Source organism: Salmo salar, chromosome 05, assembly GCF_965601325.2.
Source record: "Salmo salar chromosome 05, fSalSal1, whole genome shotgun sequence".
Lineage (NCBI taxonomy): Eukaryota > Metazoa > Chordata > Actinopteri > Salmoniformes > Salmonidae > Salmo > Salmo salar.
The window spans coordinates 46,171,583-46,193,791 of record NC_138295.1 but is presented as its reverse complement, the minus strand read 5'-3'; the positions used below and the strand labels follow the sequence as shown (position 1 = coordinate 46,193,791).

Below are 22,209 nucleotides of genomic sequence, written 5' to 3'. Positions count from 1 at the left end.
GTTTTATTGCTTCTTTAATCAGAACAACAGTTTCCAGCTGTGCTAACATAATTGCAAAAGGGTTTTCTAATCATCAATTAGCATTTTAAAATGATAAACTTGGATTAGCTAACACAACGTGCCATTGGAACACAGGAGTGATGGTTGCTATTAATGGGCCTCTGTACGCCTATGTAGATACTCCATTAAAAATCAGCCGTTTCCAGCTACAATAGTCATTTACAGCATTAACAATGGCCACACTGTATTTCGGATCAATTTGATGTTATTTTAATAGACACCAAATTAGCTTTTCATTCAAAAACAAGGACATTTGTAAGTGACCCCAAACTTTTGAAAGGTAGTGTACATATTACCTCAATTACCTCAACACCGGTGCCCCCACACATTGACATTGACTTTGTACCGGTACCTCCTGTATATAGCCCCGCTATTGTTATTTACTGCTGCTCTTTAATTATTTGTTATTCTTATCTCTTACTTTTATTTTAGGTATTTTCTTAAAACTGCATTGTTGGTTAAGGGCTTGTAAGTAAGCATTTCACTGTCGTATTCAGCACATATGACAAATACAATTTGATTTAAATTGATTGCATGGTCTCGAACTGTGTTTGCTAGGGATGGGGGAAAAGTGTGACACCACTTAAGCCCCCAAGGACGGGAGTTGCCCATCCCTTTTCTGGAAGCTCTGGAGCAGGTTTTCACCAAGGATCTCTCTGTACTTTGCTCTGTTCATCTTACCCCCGATCCTGACTAGTCTCCCAGTCCCTGCCGCTGAAAAACATCCCCACTGCATGACGCTGCCACCACCATGCTTCATCGTAGCGATGGTGCCAGGTTACCTCCAAACGTGATGCTTGGCACTCAGGCCAAAGAGCTCAATCTTGGTTTCATCAGACCAGAGAATCTTGTTTCTCATGGTCTGAGAGACCTTTAGGTGCCTTTTGGCAAACTCCAACTGGGCTGTCATGTGCCTTTTACTGAGGGGTGGCTTTCATCTGGCCACTCTACCATAAAGGCCTGATTGGAAGGTTCTCCAATCTCTACAGAGAAACTCTGGAGCTCTGTCAGAGTGACCATTGGGTTCTTGCTCACCTCCCTGATCAAGGCCCTTCTCCTCCAGTTGGTCAGTTTGGCCAGGTGGCCAGCTCTAGGAAGAGTCTTGGTGGTTCCAAACTTTTTCCATTTAAGAATGATGGAGGCCACTGTGTTCTTGGGGACCTTCAATGCTGCAGAAATGCCTTCCCTGTGGCTCAGTTGGTAGAGCATGGTGTTTGCAATGCCAGCATGGTGTGCAACACCAGGGTTGTGGGTTCGATTCCCACTGGGGGGCAGTACAAAAAAATTAATAATAATAATAATAATAAATGCATGAAATGAAATGTATGCATTCACTACTGTAAGTCGCTCTGGATAAGAGTGTCTGCTAAATGACTAAGATGTAAATAGATAAGGTGAATGCACCAATTTGTAAGTCGCTCTGGATAAGAGCGTCTGCTAAATGACAAAAATATATATATTTTTCCATTTCCATTTTTATTAGTGTGTTTATTTCCCATTATTAACATGGAAGGTGTTGGGGGAGGTAGGGGTTTCCTGACATTTAATCTGTCACCATCTGTTGGTAGGGGTTCAGCCAAAATTCCAGTTGCTTCTACACCTATGCCTAAACTGGAGGGTTTTGGGAGTTTTGATGATAGTTTACCCATGGAAACGCCCAAGGATGTGTATGAAAGAGTTTTGCCAAATACAGGGAGTGGTGAGGTCTCCATGGATTTCATAGCATACATAGTACAGCAGATTGGTCATTCCATTGGGGAGAACATTGCCTCCTGTTTGGACATGTTGGGGACAATGTTATGGGGAATGCATGCAGCTCTAGGGGTATGGATGTGTCAGGCCTGAACCTGGTATTGAAGTCTGATATCAGGGAACCGGTGTACTTTCAGGGGGATGGCTCTGAAAAGTGCACAGTGCATGAGTGGGAGGATATGGTCATGGTTTACATGCGTAAGAGGGGCGTATCTGTGATGGACCAAGCAGATGAGGTTATGGGTAGGCTTAGGATGTGCTCGTTGTTACTGACCGCTTTACCAAATTGGCTCATGCCTTCTTGTGTCTGAACCAGTTTGCTAAGTCAGTAGCTCATCAGATGTGGAACAACTATTTCTGTGTCTTCGGGATGCCTCGCCGTATAGACTCAGACCAGGGAGCCAACTTTGAGAGCGCTTTAATAGCTGAACTGTTGAGTGTTGCAGGTGTTCAGAAGTCTCACACCACGCCGTACCATCCGATGGGGAACGGGTCCTGTGAAAGGCTGAATAGGACGTTGGGAAACATGATCCGGGCCCTGCCGACGAGAACAAAGCACAGATGGCCTCAGGCGCTGAAGTCCCTCACGGTTGCATACAATTGTACCATCCATGAGACCACAGGCTTTGCCCCTTTCCTGCTAATGTTTGGGAGGACGCCAAGACTGCCTGTTGACATAGTCTTTGGCTCTGTCATAGAGAACTCAGAAGTTGTCGACTATGACCAGTTTGTTCAGTCTTTGAGGAGAGATCTGAAAGAAGCCATGAATACAGCACAGGCATCTGCAGCGAAGCAGTTGAAGAGGCATGCTGACCTTTATGACAGAGTCAGAGGAGCACCAGTGGAGATTGGGGATCGAGTTTTGCTGGCTAACAAGGGGGAGCGAGGAAAGCAGAAGCTCGCTGACCGTTGGGAGGATACTGTCTACCTTGTCACTGGATTGAATGCTGACAGTCACACTTAAGATTCAGAACAGTTCCACTAGACAGGAGAAGATGGTACATCGCAACCTGATAATGCCAGTCAACTTTCTTCCTCTTCCCCATGCTGCCGTTGATGAGAGAACAGACATGTCTGGATTAACAGAGTCTGAGTAAATGAATGACAGCCTTGTGGTCTCCGCTGCCATGGACACTGCAGTGGATGATGATGCTGAGTACAGAACAAGAGTGTGGGTGTCAGAGTTGCCTTCTGAAGGAACAGGTGGCACAAGCCTGGAGGGTGATGTGCGATCCTTGGATGCTCAGGATATTCCACCTTTGGATTCTGTGGAAGATATACTGCAGCTGGAAGGTCTGCCTCGATCAGAGAGTCTTCAAGAATCTGACCGAGACCGTAACAGTGTAGTGAGTGAGCTAATTGACCAGTCTGCTTACGATATCCGTACTGACCTACCAAACTCAGACCATTCCTTAACTGATCAGTTACGCACTGACTGTGTTGACACCATTGCAACAGTACACAACACTGTCACTCCTTATGCAGTTGAAGGTACTCGGGGTCGTATTAGGTCAAGGGCAGGACGACTATTTAAACCAGTGTCAAGACTGATTGAGATTATGAATCAGCAGAAATGTGGTTCTTGAAGGTTAATATGTGAATAGAGAGGGTCAATGGTATTGACATGTTTTATATGTTTTGTTTTTACATCATTGTGACCATGATTAGAGGTTGCAGGATGGTAATGTGACGGATATGATAAAGTCTCTTATGGTAGTTTATTTTATTACTTGGATGTTTTAACCTCTATGGGACCGGCGGGACGAATTCGTCCCACCTACGTAACATCCACTGCCAGCCTGTGGCGCGATTTTCAAAATCTTCAAAATCCTATTACTTCAATTTCTCAAACATATGACTATTTTACAGCCATTTAAAGATAAGACTCTCGTTAATCTAACCACACTGTCCGATTTCAAAAAGGCTTTACAACGAAAGCAAAACATTAGATTATGTCAGCAGAGTACCAAGCCAGAAATAATCAGACACCCATTTTTCAAGCCAGCATATAATGTCACCAAAACCCAGAAGACAGCTAAATGCAGCACTCACCTTTGATGATCTTCATCAGATGACAACCCTAGGACATTATGTTATACAATACATGCATGTTTTGTTCAATCAAGTTCATATTTATATCAAAAACCAGCTTTTTACATTAGCATGTGACGTTCAGAACTAGCATACCCCCCGCAAACTTCCGGGGAATTCGCTAACATTTTACTAAATTACTCACGATAAACGTTCACAAAAAGCATAACAATTATTTTAAGAATTATAGATACAGACCTCCTCTATGCACTCGATATGTCCGATTTTTAAATAGCTTTTTGGTGAAAGCACATTTTGCAATATTCTAAGTATATAGCCCAGGCATCATGGGCTCGCTATTTAGACACCCGGCAAGTTTAGCACTCACCATAATCATATTTACTATTATAAAAATGTCATTACCTTTTGTTGTCTTCGTCAGAATGCACACCCAGGACGTCTACTTCAATAACAAATGTTGGTTTGGTCCAAAATAATCCATCGTTATATCCGAATAGCGGCGTTTTGTTCGTGCGTTCCAGACACTATCCGAAATAGTAAAGAAGTGTCGCGCGCTTGGCGCAATTCCTGACAATAAAATTCAAAGTATTCCATTGCCGTACGTCGAAGCATGTCAACCGCTGTTTAAAATCAATTTTTACGTCATTTTTCTCGTAGAAAAGCGATAAAATTCCGACAGGGAATCTCCTTTTCGGCAAACAGAGGAAAAAATCCCAAAGGCGGGGGCGGTCGGGGTCACGCGCATAAGCTAGTGTCTCTTGATGGGCCACTTGAGAAAGGCGATAATGTGTTTCAGCCTGGGGCTGGAATGACGACATTCTCTTTTTTCCCGGGCTATGAGAGCCTATGGACGACGTGGGAAGTGTCACGTTAGAGCAGAGATCCTTAGTAAATGATAGAGATGGCAAAGAAGTTCCAGAAATGGTCAGACAGGCCACTTCCTGTAAAGGAATCTCTCAGGTTTTGACCTGCCATTTGAGTTCTGTTATACTCACAGACACCATTCAAACAGTTTTAGAAAATTTAGGGTGTTTTCTATCCATATGTAATAAGTATATGCATATTCTAGTTACTGAGTAGGAGTGGTAACCAGATTAAATCGGGTATGTTTTTTATCCAGCCGTGTCAATGCTGCCCCCTAGCCCTAACAGGTTAAAGTCACTGAGTGTACTTAACATGTAACAGGCATGTTTACCTATGAGGGCTAAGGGGTTGATCAACCACTTTTCACTCTAATTCTCAAGGAGAATAGTCTAATGACCGGAATATTTAGTGACTGTTTTAAAGCAGGGTCTGCATCCTCGATATACACAGCTTTACCTTTTAGTTTTCTCTATTAGGTAGTATTAAAATATATCTATACTTTTTTTTTTCTCTGTGGATTATTCTGTACATATGTTGAGTGTCTTTGTACCTGGTATGTTTGCACATTGTGGTTTTGTATTTTATTATTTTTCTTTGCAAGTGGAATTCAGTAGGGGGAAGTGTAACAGGGTTATATTGGTGATTCCCCTTGCCACTTTATTGTTAAGCCAATGGGTTTTTGGTTTTATTTTTGTCTTGCCTTCACCTACTCAACATGGCATCTTATTGGCTGGTTTGCGTAGCTTGCTTACGAGGGAGGATGTTTCAATTAGAATCGTCCCAGTGAACAAGCACAAAACCAGCGGTAGGTTGCTGGTTGCAAAGCACTGTACGTCAAAAGGGATTTTTATACTCCCAAGTGATGATTTAAATGTACAATTTATATCAATTTGTTTGTAAATGTTATTCGAACATCACACATAAGATGCAGCGGTTTTTGGTGAATATTTGTGGTGCATTTTGTTGTAGAGAATTCCAGCTAATACTAGCTAGCAACTTACTGTGTCTGGTGGGGGGGTTTGTATATTTTGTACAGTGCGTGAGTGCAGAGTTGGATGGTGAGCCGTGCATTGCATGACGTGCAATTTTGTGCTGTTCCTATCAGAATAAAGCTCCATGACTGGTGTTACAAGTTGGAGTTCGTGTCGATAATTGATTGTACACAACGCAAGAAGAGTACTGTTACACATGGACACAACATTTCAATATAAAGAGAAATAATCTACACATTAATTTGTTAAGTGGGCCTTTCCTGTAATGATAACTCAATCAGGCGACCGGTACTCAGTGCTGAACAGTGCTGAAATAGCAGCTGCGTCAGGTCTCTCTCCTCTATTCATCTGCTGATTACATGGACAAGGGGAACCTGATTAGTAATCCTAGATCATCAATGCTACTCTGAGACACTTTGTGAACACAGGCCTAGATCTTCCCGAAATGTTAGGTGTGTGAGTAAGTAAGTGGCAGGTAGGGGTTATGGGCAGTGAGACAAGTATACTGCAAGTGTGTGTGTGGTGGCCTGGCCAGTCATTTGTGGGTTGTTTGTGTAGCCTCAGGCCTTTGGCTCTTAATCTGAAACTCTCACCATTCTCTGTACCTCTTCACTGTCACTGAGTGATGTAATTCTCTGACACCTCTTTTCTCCTCTTTTCCTGAGCCCATGCCCTCAACAGACAGGATAGCAACAACAGCAGAGCTGCAGCACCCCTCATTCTGAAACGACACCTAAAATGCTCAGATTACCAATGGTTAAGTAGGTAGCTAGGATATATAAGTTAGCTAACCATTTACAGTAACAGCAGTTCATTCATAAGACAAAAAACACTATCTTTGTTGGGACTACCTTATAATCTTAAATCTACAGCAGAAATAAAGAAATATCACTATCTTGGCATTAATGGATTAATTAATAGAAATTAATACATGAATTAATATATAATACATTTACATTTAAGTCATTTAGCAGACGCTCTTATCCAGAGCGACTTACAAATTGGTGCATTCACCTTATGATATCCAGTGGAACAACCACTTTACAATAGTGCATCTAAATCTTTTAAGGGGGGTTAGAAGGATTACGTTATCCTATCCTAGGTATTCCTTAAAGAGGTGGGGTTTCAGGTGTCTCCGGAAGGTGGTGATTGACTCCGCTGTCCTGGCGTCGTGAGGGAGCTTGTTCCACCATTGGGGTGCCAGAGCAGCGAACAGTTTTGACTGGGCTGAGCGGGAACTGTGCTTCCTCAGAGGTAGGGGGGCCAGCAGTCCAGAGGTGGATGAACGCAGTGCCCTTGTTTGGGTGTAGGGCCTGATCAGAGCCTGAAGGTATGGAGGTGCCGTTCCCTTCACAGCTCTGTAAAAATCACCATGGTCTTGTAGCGGATGCGAGCTTCAACTGGAAGCCAGTGGAGAGAGCGGAGGAGCGGGGTGACGTGAGAGAATTTGGGAAGGTTGAACACCAGACGGGCTGCGGCGTTCTGGATGAGTTGTAGGGGTTTAATGGCACAGGCAGGGAGCCCAGCCAACAGCGAGTTGCAGTAATCCAGACGGGAGATGACAAGTGCCTGGATTAGGACCTGCGCCGCTTCCTGTGTGAGGCAGGGTCATACTCTGCGAATGTTGTAGAGCATGAACCTACAGGATCGGGTCACCGCCTTGATGTTAGTGGAGAACGACAGGGTGTTGTCCAGGATCACGCCAAGGTTCTTAGCACTCTGGGAGGAGGACACAAGGGAGTTGTCAACCGTGATGGCGAGATCATGGAACGGGCAGTCCTTCCCCGGGAGGAAGAGCAGCTCCGTCTTGCCGAGGTTCAGCTTGAGGTGATGATCCGTCATCCACACTGATATGTCTGACAGACATGCAGAGATGCGATTCGCCGCCTGGTTATCAGAAAGGGGAAAGGAGAAGATTAATTGTGTGTCGTCTGCATAGCAATGATAGGAGAGACCATGTGAGGATATGACAGAGCCAAGTGACTTGGTGTATAGCGAGAATAGGAGAGGGCCTAGAACAGAGCCCTGGGGGACACCAGTGGTGAGAGCGCATGGTGCGGAGACAGATTCTCGCCACGCCACCTGGTAGGAGCGACCTGTCAGGTAGGACGCAATCCAAGCGTGGGCCGAGCCGGAGATGCCCAACTCGGAGAGGGTGGAGAGGAGGATCTGATGGTTCACAGTATCAAAGGCAGCAGATAGGTCTAGAAGGATGAGAGCAGAGGAGAGAGAGTTAGCTTTAGCAGTGCGGAGAGCCTCCGTGACACAGAGAAGAGCAGTCTCAGTTGAATGCCCAGTCTTGAAACCTGACTGATTAGGATCAAGAAGGTCATTCTGAGAGAGATAGCAGGAGAGCTGGCCAAGGACGGCACGTTCAAGAGTTTTGGAGAGAAAAGAAAGAAGGGATACTGGTCTGTAGTTGTTGACATCGGAGGGATCGAGTGTAGGTTTTTTCAGAAGGGGTGCAACTCTCGCTCTCTTGAAGACGGAAGGGACGTAGCCAGCGGTCAAGGATGAGTTGATGAGCGAGGTGAGGAAGGGGAGAAGGTCTCCGGAAATGGTCTGGAGAAGAGAGGAGGGGATAGGGTCAAGGGGGCAGGTTGTTGGGCGGCCGGCTGTCACAAGACGCGAGATTTCAACTGGAGAGAGAGGGGAGAAAGAGGTCAAAGCACAGGGTCAAAGCACAGCACAATAATAAATTCATACAATGAAGTTAAAGGGTGAACTATTTTGAAGGGACATAAAGTGTTGGCTGTGCATTTAGCAAATGACAGGCATTCCACATTTAACGCCACCCGCATGTGAAAATCAAAATATCCAGATATTGTTTGGTTTATATGCAAAAACGTTTAAAGCCATTTTCAGTTTTTCCGTAAATCTTTTTTTTTTTAAAGAGCCGTTTTCGTGTTGCTGATTGCTCCATTTTAACACAGAAAAGGAATTAACCACACGTACATGGGCCGTTATTGCATAACATTTATCATTTTGTATTCTTCAGGTAATCTAACCTAGCATGCATAAAAAACGTCTGTGTGGAGACCCCTCATCTGTTTTTCAGGGGAAACGGAAGTTAGGTCTGTATCCCTGAAAACCGAAAACATCAGCTTTTTACCGACCCTGTGGAGAGTATCTTTCAGGAAACAAAAGATACATTTTTTTTTGGCCTTAGCTCCACCCCATTGCTCTTATTTTCTTTCAGCCACCTCACACTTGCGCCCTTCTCTCTCTCGCTCTCTCGCTCTCCCACTCCCATAAATGCAGTGACAGTTGCATTCTGTGTGTGCATGCATGTGTGATAGAGATAGTCGAAATAGAAAGTGAGAGAGGGAGGGAGAGTGAAGGAGCAAAGGGGAATGCTTGCCACTGAGGGAGGGAAAAGGAATAAGGAAATTGAAGTAGCCGCCATATGCTGTGGACTTTTATGAATGTCTTGCTGAAGTGAATATTCTTTTTTGGGAAAAAAGATGGGAAGCTCGCATTTTCTGAACAAAGGCTTGCCTTTAGGTAAACATTTAGCTTTCCTTTGGTGCATTGGACCACATGTTAACTGTGATTGTGCTGTGTGGTGTGTACACACACAGTATTCTTCCTTCCCTTTCTCCTCTTCCTTTCCCCCTCCACTTTCTCCCTCTCCATTATCTTTCATCTCTACCATTCAGCAACTTACAATGCTGTAATAGCTTACTTCCAACTCTAAATATGTTTCTGTTGATGCCTGGTATGCTTAGCCTATAGCCTCCTGTAGGGGTGAAGTACAGAAATACTATTTCCCTTCAAAAAATTTAAGGGCTGGCAAGGAGACACACAGCAGATACTTCCTAAATGGCCTTCCCGTTTATTGAGCAGTTGGCAACGGTGTTTCCAGTTCCGTCTGACTTGCTTCCTAATTTTCCTTTCAGCGAAGAAAGAAACATTGTTCTAGAATCAGTCTACTATGGGAATACTTCAGATTCAGGAAGGACAGAAAACAGCTTTGTAGGTGCTTAGTAGTCATGCTAGTATTGTGAATACTTCCATGTCTTAATTTTTAAAATTGTACCTTTATTTAACTAGGCAAGTCAGTTAAGAATAAATTCTTATTTTCAATGACAGCCTAGGAACAGTGGGTTAACTGCCTTGTTCAGGGGCAGAATTATAGATTTTTACCTTGTCAGCTTAGGGATTCGATCTTGCAACCTTTCAGTTAATAGTCCAATGCTCTAACCACTAGGCTACCTGCTGCCCCATACTGGTGTCTGTTACTTGGATTTATTTTTTATTGTATTCACAACATCAGCATATTTTCTACAATGGTGGTCTTGTTTTGTTGTTTGATCTTTTTCTATTATTATTCATGTCTGGGCTCGTAGGTGTGTTCAGTTCTGTGATCAATGGATGTCTTATCTTGTTATTAAAATCAGGCTAATTGACACAGATACCAATTCACCCCTGGGGTGCTCAAATTGGCAGAATTACCCCTATACAAAGATCACATATCAGTATTGCTATGGAATGCCATGGATATTGGTGATAAAACAATTCATTGTTTGTTAATTTCTTTGAATTTTTATAATCTTTGAAGAAGACATGTTGGCTTAGCTAATAGTTTTTGTATTTTCATTAATCTAAAACACAAATGTCAAACGTGGCTGATAAAACTCTCCAGTAATCGAGCTAGGCATATACATTCATCCTCATTTTCATGTTTGTAGTGAATTACACCCTGTGGCTGATCAGTCCAGTTGTGATCTAAACGCAGACAAACAAGACGTGGCTTAATGATCCTGTTTGCCTGTGTGATTGTGTTTGTGTGTTTGCTCACTTGTGTGTGACTGTGTGTGCGTGCGTTTGCGTGACTGACTGTGTGTATTGGTGTTTGTGTCTCTGGGTGAGTATGCATGTGTCCGTGTGTATGCTGGTGGCGGGATGAGGTAGGGAGGGAGCTGAAGGAGAAGAAAGGGGTGTGTCTACTCCCCTGGCTCGCCTAGAAGGGAGATTTCCTGTGGGAACAGAACAGTGGGTTGAGACAGTCACGCCATGTTTGTTCATGCCAGATTGGCTATGATCATAAATCACATAGCCTGAGCTACTCACAGGTGCACAGTTGTTTTCCTTCTTTATGGTGGTTACAGTTAAAATTCTACCTTTCATATCAATGCATATCGGTTTATTGGGCTGTATTGAAAAATAATGTATATGAGGACATCTTAAATAAGTGGGGAAATAAATTAAATAGAGCTATGTTTGAAGCATTTCATATTTGCATAGTAAAGGACAGCTCTGATCAAATAAAATAAAATTTTATTTGTCACATGCGCCGAATACAACAGGTGTAGGTAGACCTTACTGTGAAATGCTTACTTACAAGCCCAACAATGCAGTTTTAAGAAAATAGAGTTAGGAAAATATTTACAAAATAAAAATAAAAAGTAACACAAAATAACAATAACGTGGCTATATACAGGAGGTACCGGTACTGTCAATATGCGGGGTACAGGTTAGTCGAGGTAATTTGTACATGTAGGTAGGGGTAAAATGACTATGCATAGATAATAAACAGCGAGTAGCAGCAGTGTGAAAACAAAGGGGGGAGGGGGGTGTCAATGCAATAGTCCGGGTGGCCATTTGATTAATTGATCAGCAGTCTTATGGCTTGGGGGTAGAAGCTTTTAAGAAGCCTTTTGGACCTAGACGTCGTCTCTCCGGTACTGCTTGCTGTGCGGTAGCAGAGAGAACAGTCTATGACTTGGGTGACTGGAGTTTTTGGCAATTTTTTGGGCCTTCCTCTGACACCACCTAGTATATATGTCCTGGATGGCAGGAAGCTTGGCCATACGCACTACCTTCTGTAGCGCCTTACGGTTGGATGATGAGCAGTTGCAATACCAGGCGGAGATGCAACCGGTCAGGATGCTCTTGATGGTGCAGCTGTAGAACATTTTGAGTATCTGAGGACCAATGCCAAATCTTTTCAGTCTCCTGAGTGGGAAAAAGCATTGTCGTGCCCTCTTCACGACTATCTTGGTGTGTTTGGACCATAATAGTTAGTTGGTGATGTGGACATTAAGGAACTTGGAACTCTCGACCCGCTCCACTACAGCCCCGTCGATGAGAATGGGGGTGTGTTCGGCCCTCTTTTTCCTGTAGTCCACGATCAGCTCCTTGCTCACATTGAGGGAGAGGTTGTTTCCCTGGCATCACACTGACACCTCCCTATTGGCTGTCTCATCATTGGCGGTGATCAGGCCTATCACTGTTTTGTCGTCAGCAAACTAAATGATGGTGTTGGAGTCATGCTTGGCCACGCAGTTGTGGGTGAACAAGGAGTACAGGAAGGGACAAAGCACGAACCCCTGAAGGGCCCCCATGTTGAGGATCAGCGTGGCAGATGTGTTGTTGCCTACCCTTACCACCTGGGGACAGCCTGTCAGGAAGTCCAGGATCCAGTTGCAGAGGGAGGTGTTTAGTCCCAGGATCATAGCTTAGTGATGAGCTTTGTGGGCACTATGGTGTTGAACACTGAGCTGTAGCCAATGAACAGCATTCTCCCATAGGTGGTCTTTTTGTCCAGGTGTGAAAGGGCAGTGTGGAGTGCGATTGAGATTGCGTCATCTGTGGATCTGTTGGGGCGATATGCGAAGTGGGTCTAGCGTTTCCGGGATGATGTTGTTGATGTGAGCCATGACCAGCCTTTCAAAGCATTTCATGGCTAACAACGTGAGTGGTACGGGGTGGTAGTTATTTAATCTTCACTTTCTTGGGCACAGGGACTATGGTGGTTTGCTTGAAACATGTAGGTATTACAGACTCGGTCAGAGAGAGGTTGAAAATGTCAGTGAAGACACTTGCCAGTTGGTCCTTGTATGTTCTTAGTACATGTCCTGGTAATCCGTCTGGCCCTGCGGCCTTGTGAATGTTGACCTGTTTAAAGGTCTTGCTCACATCGGCTACAGATAGCGTGATCACACAGTCGTCCTTGTATCCTTGTCGAACACAACTCAGGCTTTCTGGGGTGCTGTAGTTTGACTGTATGAACGTAGATGAGGGTTCACAGGAGCAGGCTGAGGAGGGGCAAACCTTAAGCCACAAGAGACACTGTTTAGAATACTGGACGTAAGGGTCGTTCGTACTAGTTCTCACACGATCAGATCCTCCACTGGAATGACAGATAAGAACTGGGTCTCTAAATGTGTCAGTAAAATGTGGTAGATGTGATAAGAAAACTGATAGGGATCTTTTCCTTTCTCACTAATTCTCCCATTTGATGTTATCACAATAATTCCTTATTAGCAGGGCCAATTCCAGGGAAATAAGCAATATAAGTGATCGCTTAGCCAAAAAAAAGAAGAAAAATAATTTGAATTACAAAATATGTAGAATTGCGGTAAATTAGCTTGGGAAAATGTATTTTTTAAAAGCTTAACGTATTGCAGGCATTTACTGTATACTGAACAAAGATATAACGCAACAGGTTGTGGTGATCCCATGTTTCATGAGCTGAAAAAAAAGATCCCAGACATTTTCCATACTCACAAAAAGCTGATTTCTCTCAAATGTTGTACATCCCTGTTAGTGAGCATTTCTCGTTTGCCAAGATAATCCATCTACCTGACAGGTGTGGCATATCAAAAAGCTGATCAAACAGCATGATCATTACACAGGTGCACATTGTGCTGGGGACAATAAAAGGCGACTCTAAAATGTGCAGTTGTCACACAACACAAAGCCACAATGTAACATGTTTTGAGGGAGCATACAATTGGCATGCTGACTGCAGAATTGTCCACCAGAGCTATTGCCAGATAATTTAATGTTCATTTCTTTACCATAAGCCGCCTCCAATGTTGTTTTAGAGAATTTGGCAGTACGTCCAACTGGCCTCACAACCGCAGACCACGTATAAACACGCCAGCTCAGAACCTCCACATCTGGGTTCTTCACCTGCGGGATCATCTGAGAACATCCACACAGACACCTGATGAAACTGTGGGTTTGCACAACCAAATAATTTCTGCACAAACTGTCAGAAACCATCTCTGGGCCTCCTGAGTGGCGCAGTGGTCTAAGGCATTGCATCGCAGTGCTAGCTGTACCACTAGAGATCCTGGTTCAAGTTCAGGTTCTGTCGCAGCAGGCTGCAACCGGAGACCCATGGGGCGATGCACTACGGGCAATGAAAACAATTGCATTTTATCGATGGCAATTTGAATGCACAGAGATACAGTGACAAGATCCTGAGGCCCATTGTCGTAACATTTATCCACCGCCTTCCCCTCATGTTTCAGTATGATAATGCACGGCCCCATGTGACAAGGATCTGTACACAATTACTGGAAGCTGAAAATGTCCCATTTCTTCCATGACCTGCATACTCACCAGACATGTTACCCATTGAGCATGTTTGGGATGCTGTGGATGGATGTATGTTCCAGTTCCCGCCAATATCCAACAACTTCACACAGCCACTGAAAAGGAGTGGGACAACATTCCACAGGCCATAATCTACAGCCCGATCAACTATGAGAAGGAGATGTGTTGCGCTGCATGAAGCAAATGATGGTCACAACAGATATCTGTATTACCAGTCATGTGAAATCCATAGATTAGAACCTTATTCATTAATTTCAACTGACTGATTTCCTTATACAGTTGAAGTCGGAAGTTTACATGCACCTTAGCCAAATACATTTAAACTCAGTTTTTCACAATTCCTGACATTTAATCCTAGTACAAATTCCATGTCAGGTCTGTTAGGATCACCACTTTTTTTTAAGAATGTGAAATGTCAGAATAATAGTAGGGAGAATGATTTATTTCAGCTTTTATTTATTTCATCACATGTGGGTCAGAAGTTTACATACACTCAATTAGTATTTGGTAGCATTGCCTTTAAATTGTTTAACTTGGGTCAAACATTTTGGGTAGCCTTCCACAAGCTTCCCACAATAAGTTGGGTGAATTTTGGCCCATTCCTCCTGACAGAGCTGGTGTAACTGAGTCAGGTTTGTAGGCCTCCTTGCTCGCACACACTTTTTCAGTTCTGCCCACAAATTTTCTATAGGATTGAGGTCAGGGCTTTGTGATGGCCACTCCAATACCTTGACTTTGTTGTCCTTAAGCCATTTTGCCACAACTTTGGAAGTATGCTTGGGGTCATTGTCCATTTGGAAGACCCATTTGCGACAATGCTTTAACTTCCTGACTGATATCTTGAGATGTTGCTTCAATATATCCACATCATTTTCCATCCTCATGATGCCATCTATTTTGTGAAGTGCACCAGTCCCTCCTGCAGCAAAGCACCCCCACAACATGATGCTGCCACCCCCATTCTTCACGGTTGGGATGGTGTTCTTCGGCTTGCAAGCCTCCCCCTTTTTCCTCCAAACATAACGATTGTCATTATGGCCAAACAGTTTATTTTCTTTTCATCAGACGATCTTTGTCCCCATGTGCAGTTGCAAACCGTAGTCTGGCTTTTTTATGGCGGTTTTGGAGCAGTGGCTTCTTCCTTGCTGTGTGGTCCTTTCAGGTAATGTGATGTAGAACTCGTTTTACTGTGGATATAGATACTTTTGTACCGGTTTCCTCCAGCATCTTCACAAGGTCCTTTGTTGTTGTTCTGGGATTGATTTGCACTTTTTGCACAAAAGTACGTTCATCTCTGGGAGACAGAACACGTCTCCTTCCTGAGCGGTGTGACGGCTGCGTAGTCCCATGGTGTTTATACTTGCGTACTATTGTTTGTACAGATGAACGTGCTACCTTCAGGCGTTTGGACATTTCTCACAAGGATGAACCAGACTTGTGGAGGTCTCCAATTTCTTTTTCTGAGGTCTTGACTGATTTCTTTTGATTTTCCCATGATGTCAAGCAAAGAGGCACTAAGTTTGAAGGTAGACCTTGAAATACATCCACAGGTACACCTCCAATTGACACAAATTATGTCAATTAGCCTATCAGAAGCTTCTAAAGCCATGATATAATTTTCAGGAATTTTCCAAGCCGCTTAAAGGCACAGTCAACTTAGTGTATGTAAACTTGTGACCCACTGGAATTGTTATATAGTGAGTTATAAGTGAAATAATCTGTCTGTAAACAATTGTTGGAAAAATTACTTATGTCATGCACAAAGTAGATGTCCTAACCGACTTGCCAAAACTATAGTTTGTTAACAAGAAATTTGTGCAGTGGTTGAAAAATGAGTTTTAATGACTCCAACCAAAGTGTGTGTAAACTTCTGACTTCAACTGTATTTACTGTAAGTCTTTGAAATGTTTGCATGTTGCGTTTATATTTTTGTTCAGTGTATACATGATAGAAGACATTAGCAGAATATTTTTTAATACCACACAAATGGCAGAATTCAGGCTACTGTGCAACTCACTATTCAGGTAGGATGCAATTTTGGAACTTCATTCATTATTATTTTAATAATTTGTTATATCATCATTATAAATGTAAATAATTGTTATTATTGTAGGCCTATTTATTATTCTAAACCAGGTCTTTAAAACATACTTTTACAAGGTACAAAAATTGAGCACTAAATGCATCAGGCCTATAGGCTTAGACTTCCACTGTATGATATTAGTATTTAAAAAAACAAAATATAAAAGAAAGAGAAGCTTAGGCCTAGCCCCAGAGAGAGATAGGGATAGCTACGACACCAACATGCATTTATTTTGTCAGATAGGCCACTGCGTCTGCTATTCCAGCCTGGTCTCAGAGCATTTCATATTATTATGTATATAAATCAGAGATTTACTATGATATGTTACATTTTGTATGGTATGTACTAATTTGTGGATGTCCATCATCCATTTCCTTTGATATGTTACGTGTTGCAATTCATATGATATGTTACGAATAGCAATTTGTGCAACATGTAATACGTTTGCAATACGTATGATATTTTACGAATTCCAATTTGTTGTGGCTAAAATTATCTAGGTGGGTAATGCTAATGTTAGCAAAGTGGTTAACTTTAGCTAGGCTAAAGGTTAGGGTTAGAGGTTAAGGTTAGGTTTCAGAGTTAGGTTAAAGGGTTAGGAGTTAGATTAAATCAAATCAAATTCTATTTGTCACATGCGCCGAATACAACAGGTTACCTTAAATGCTAACTTACAAGCCCTTAACCAACAATGCCGTTTTAAGAAAATACAAAAAAAGTAAGAGATAAGAATAACAAATAGTTCATTAAAGAGCAGCAGTAAATAACAATAGCGGAGCTATATACAGGGGCTACCGGTATGCAAATGGTGTTGATGTGAACTATGACCAGCCTTTCAAAGCATTATATAGCTACGGACGTGAGTGCTACGGGTCGGTAGTCATTTATGCAGGTTACCTTAGTGTTCTTGGGCACAGGGACTATGGTGGTATGCTTGAAACATGTTGGTATTACAGACTCAGACAGGGAGAGGTTGAAAATGTCAGTGAAGATATTTGGTACCAGTTGGTCAGTGCATGCTTGGAGTACACGTCCATGTAATCCGTCTGGCCCTGCGGCCTTGTGAATGTTGATCTGTTTAAAGGTCTTACTCACATCAGCTGCAGAGAGCGTGATCACACAGTCGCCCAAAACTGCTGATGCTCTCATGCATGTTTCAGTGTTACTTACCTCGAAGCGAGCATAGAAGTTATTTAGCTCATCTGGTAGGCTCGTGTCACTGGGCAGCTCTCGGCTGTGCTTCCCTTTGTAGTCTGATATAGTTTGTAAGCCCTGCCACATCCGACGTGCGTCAGAGCTGGTGTAGTACGATTCGATCTTAGTCATGTATTGATGCTTTGCCTGTTTGATGATTGGTCGCAGGGCATTGTGGGATTTCTTCTAAACTTCCGGGTTAGAGTCTCGCACCTTGAAAGCGGCAGCTCTACCCTTTAGTGCGAATGTTGCCTGTAATCCATGGCTTCTGGTTGGGGTATGTGCATACAGTCACTGTGGGGATGACATCATCGATGCACTTATTGATGAAGCCAGTGACTGATGTGGTGTACTCCTCAATGCCATTGGAAGAATCCTGGAACATATTTCAGTCTGTGCTAGCAAAACAGTCCTGTAGTTTAGCATCTGCTTCATCTGACCACTTTTTTATAGACCGAGTCATTGGTGCTTCCTGCTTTAATTTTTGCTTGTCAGCAGGAATCAGGAGGATAGAATTATGGTCAGATTTGCCAAATGGAGGGCGAGGGAGAGCTTTGTACGCTTCTCTGTGTGTGGAGTAAAGGTGATCTCGAGTTTTTTTCCCTCTGGTAGCACATTTAACATGCTGATAGAAATGAGGTAAAACTGATTTAAGTTTCCCTGCATTAAAGTCCCCGGCCACTAGGTGTGCCACCTCTGGATGAGCGTTTTCCTGTTTGCTTATGGCGGTATACAGCTCATTGAGTGCGGTTTTAGTGCCAGCACCAGACTGTGGTGGTATGTGGACAGCTACGAAAAATACAGATGACAACTCCCTAGGTAGATAGTGTGATCTACAGCTTATCATGAGATACTCTACCTCAGATGAGCAAAACCTCGAGACTTCCTTAGATATTGTGCATAGGCCCACATCCCGTTTCTTACCAGAGGCTGCTGTTCTATCCCGCCAGCTGTATGTTATGAATGTTGTCGTTCAGCCACGACTCTGTGAAACACACGATATTACAGTTTCTAGGCCATAGGTGCTTTCAGTTCGTCCCATTTATTTCCCAGCGATTGAATGTTAGCTAGCAGTACGGATGGCAAAGGCAGATTATCCACTCTTGCCTGATCCTCACAAGGCACCCCGCTCTCTTTCCGCAAAATCTCAGTTTCTTTCTTCAGCGAATGACGGAGATGAGGGCCTGTACGGGTGTTTGGAGTATATCCTTCCCGTCCGACTCATTAAAGAAAGATTCTTCGTCTAATTCGAGGTGAGTAATCGCTGTTCTGATGTCCAGAAGCTCTTTCCTGACATAAGAGACGTTTGCAGCAACATTATGTACAAAATAAGTTACAATGTAAAAAAACAAACAAAATAGCATGGTTGGTTAAGAACCAATAAAAAGGCAGCCATCTTCATCAAAAAAGGGTTAAGTTTCGGGTTAAGCTTAGGAGTTAGGTTAAAGGCTTGAGGTTTGGGTTAGGGGAAGGGTTAACTAACATGCTAAGTAGCTCCAAAGTAACTAAAAAGCAGTAAATAGTTGCAAAGTTGCTAATTAGCTAAAATTGTCCATGATGAGATTCAAACATGCAACCTTTGGGTTGCTAGACATTCGCGTTACCACCCGTTTTGTTTAACTGTCTCAACAGAATTAAACAAAAAACGTTTTTATAGGCTTTTTAAAGGACATGTAATTGTGGCTAATTTGGACAATATCCCTCGTTTGTTGGTGGTGGTGGCTGTGTGGGTGGACTCCCTAATGGGTTAAACAGCCAATGCATATGGTACATTTCTCAAATGTCCGATAATTTAAGATCTTCCAGGTCACTTGTCTGGGCTTTTGGCTGATAAAGAAATTGGAATAGCTGATCAATAAAATTGGCACCAATTGACCAAGGAGAAAAAAAAAATCATATTGCGAAATAATGTTTTTTTGCCTTCTCATTGGTGAAAATACCAGTAAATATAAATATATTTGACCGGTCTTGCTTATCGGTCTATGGGTTCATTTGCATAATTTAGTGGAACTAAATTGCCGTGTCTATATATTCGTTATGTATTTTATTTATCACATGCGCACAGCATACAAATGCTAAGCCTTTGAGCTGAAAATCTGTCAGACAGTACTTTTATAAGCCCAATCATTGCACCAAAATTCTAAATGCAATCGTTTGTTAAAAATAGTTATGGCCACAATTAAAAAGATACTATTTTCAGCCCTATTTCTCATGGTAGTCTAATTGATATGTGCTTCCCATTCACCATTCAAATGCATATCTTATTTTTATTTTATTTAACCTTTATTTAACTAGGCAAATTCTTATTTACAATGACGGCCTACCAAAAGGCAAAGGCCTCCTGTGGGGACGGGATTAAAACAAATAAATACATAAAAATATATAGGACAAAACACACATCACGACAAGAAAGACAACACAACACTACATAGAGACCTAAGACAAACTTTGATTTGATGTAAGACAACAACATAGCAATTCAGCAACACATGACAACACAGCATTGTAGCAATACAACATGACAACAACATGGCAGCAGCACATGGTAGCAGCACAAAACATAGTACAAATATTATTGGGCACAGACCACAGCAAAAAGGGCAAAAAGGTAGAGACAAAAATACATCACGCAAAGCAGCTACAACTGTCAGTAAGAGTGCCCATGATTGAGTCTTTGAATGAAGAGATTTCGATTAAACTGTCCAGTTTGAGTGTTTGTTGCAGCTCGTTCCAGTCGCTAGCTGCAGCGAACTGAAAAGACCAGCGGCCCAGGGATGTGTGTGCTTTGGGGACCTTTAACCGAATGTGACTGGCTGTATGTGGAGGATGAGGGCTGCAGTAGATATCTCAGATAGGGGGAGTGAAGCCTAAGAGGGTTTTATAAATTATCATCAACCAGTGGGTCTTGCGACAGGTATACAGAGATGACCAGTTTACAGAGGAGTCTAGTGTGCAGTGATGTGTCCTATAAGGAGCATTGGTGGCAAATCTGATGGCCGAATGGTAAAGAACATGTAGCCACTCAAGAGCACCCTTACCTGCCGATCTATAAATTACGTCTCCGTAATCTAGCATGGGTAGGATGGTCATCTGAATCAGGGTTAGTTTGGCAGCTGGGGTGAAAGAGAAGCGATTACGATAGAGGGAACCAAGTCTAGATTTAACTTTAGCCTGCAGCTTTGATATGTGCTGAGAGAAGGACAGTGTACCACATAGCCATAATCCCAAGTACTTGTATGAGGTGACTACTTCAAACTCTAAACCCTCAGAGGTAGTAAACACACCTGTGGGGAGAGGTGCATTCTTCTTACCAAACCACATGACCTTTGTTTTGGAGGTGTTCAGAACAAGGTTAAGGGCAGTTGGACACTAAGAAAGCTTTGTTGTAGAGTGTTTAACACAAAATCCGGGGAAGGGCCAGCTGAGTATAAGACTGTATCATCTGCATATAAAAAGATGAGAGAGCTTCCTACTGCCTGAGAGATGTTGTTGATGTAAATTGAGAAGAGCTTGGGGTACTCCCTTGGTGACAGGCAGTGGCTGAGACAGCAGATGTTCTGACTTTATACACTGCAGTCTTTGAGAGAGTTAATTAGCAAACCAGGCCAAATACCCCACAGAAACACCAATACTCCTTAGCCGGCCCCACAAGAATGGAATGGTCTACCGTATCAAAAGCTTTGGCCAAGTCAATGAAAATAGCAGCACAACATTGCTTAGAATCTCGGGCAATGGTGACATTTTACTACCTATTATGAGGCATGTTTAACCTTGCTTCAAAGTATCCTTGACCATATCCGTGGAGGCAATTATTTGATAAAGACTTCCATATGCCATTGAAACCAGTAGGCTATTTCTCTCACGTTCTATTGTTATTGCGTCTTTAGATTTCCCCTCTTTCTACATTTCTAATGGATATTTTAATCTCTGTCACTTTGATAACAGTGTTTTCCGCTAATTGTATTATGAAACTAACATTCGCCCGTAACCTACAGCCTTGTGCGCATTGCTGCGCTTATAATGTGATGAAATAAGAGTTGATCAACATTTTAAGCTAAACATTCTGATCTAATGCATCAGACTTGTTGCTTTTTAACTCTTTTTTTTTGTAGCCTAGGCCTAGCCTACTGGTAGTATTAATTTGGGATCTATCGTTCCACAACTGTCCCAGAGTTTCTTGGGAATAGGCTATTTCTTTCTCGACAAGTTGACCAGCAGAATAGGTCATTTTTTTCTACTATGGGGCATAATAGATTGACATAGGCTAGTGATTTTTCTGTTTATTACTCGTCTTGTTGGCTGGGGAAAAGCAAATGTGTACAGCTATTCTAATTCTTCAATGCACATCGGAATTTGGTAAGAAGCCTTTCATTGCATTCTCGACTTGCATGTTTTGTTAAGATGAATTACCATTTAAACGTGATTTCTGTCATTCTGAGCACAGTGAATGGACGTCCTAATCAGGTTACGCACCTAATGCATATGGATCCGGTAAATTTCTCAAATGGCTGGTCAATTAAAATGCTGCCGGTCATATGTCAGGCACCACATTTCCATAACGGAAACCCTGGTCCGGCGCCATATACAGTGCATTCGGAAAGTATTCACACCCCATGAGTTTTTCCACATTTTGTTACGTTACAACCTTATTCTAAAATTGATTAAATTGTTTCTTTCCCCTCATCAATCTACACTCAATACCTCATAATGACAAAGCAAAAACAGATTTGACATTTTTGCAAATATATTAAAAATAAAAACCGGAAATATCACATTTACTTAAGTATTCAGACCCCTTGCTCAGTACTTTGTTAAAGCACCTTTAGCAGCAATTACAGCCTTGAGTCTTCTTGGGTATGACGC

General features: G+C 42.6%; 1 protein-coding gene across 1 annotated transcript in view; it reads left to right on the top strand.

Annotated features, from left to right (window-relative positions):
• The first annotated feature begins 9,002 nt into the window (after positions 1 to 9,002).
• LOC106604969 (C-terminal-binding protein 1) overlaps positions 9,003 to 22,209 on the top strand; it is a 49,456-nt gene continuing 36,249 nt past the window's right edge. Inside the window, exon 1 of the mRNA XM_014200141.3 lies at positions 9,003 to 9,224. Within this exon, the coding sequence (XP_014055616.2) occupies positions 9,185 to 9,224 (40 nt within the window). The 5' untranslated portion in view covers positions 9,003 to 9,184. The remainder of the gene's footprint in view (positions 9,225 to 22,209) is intronic.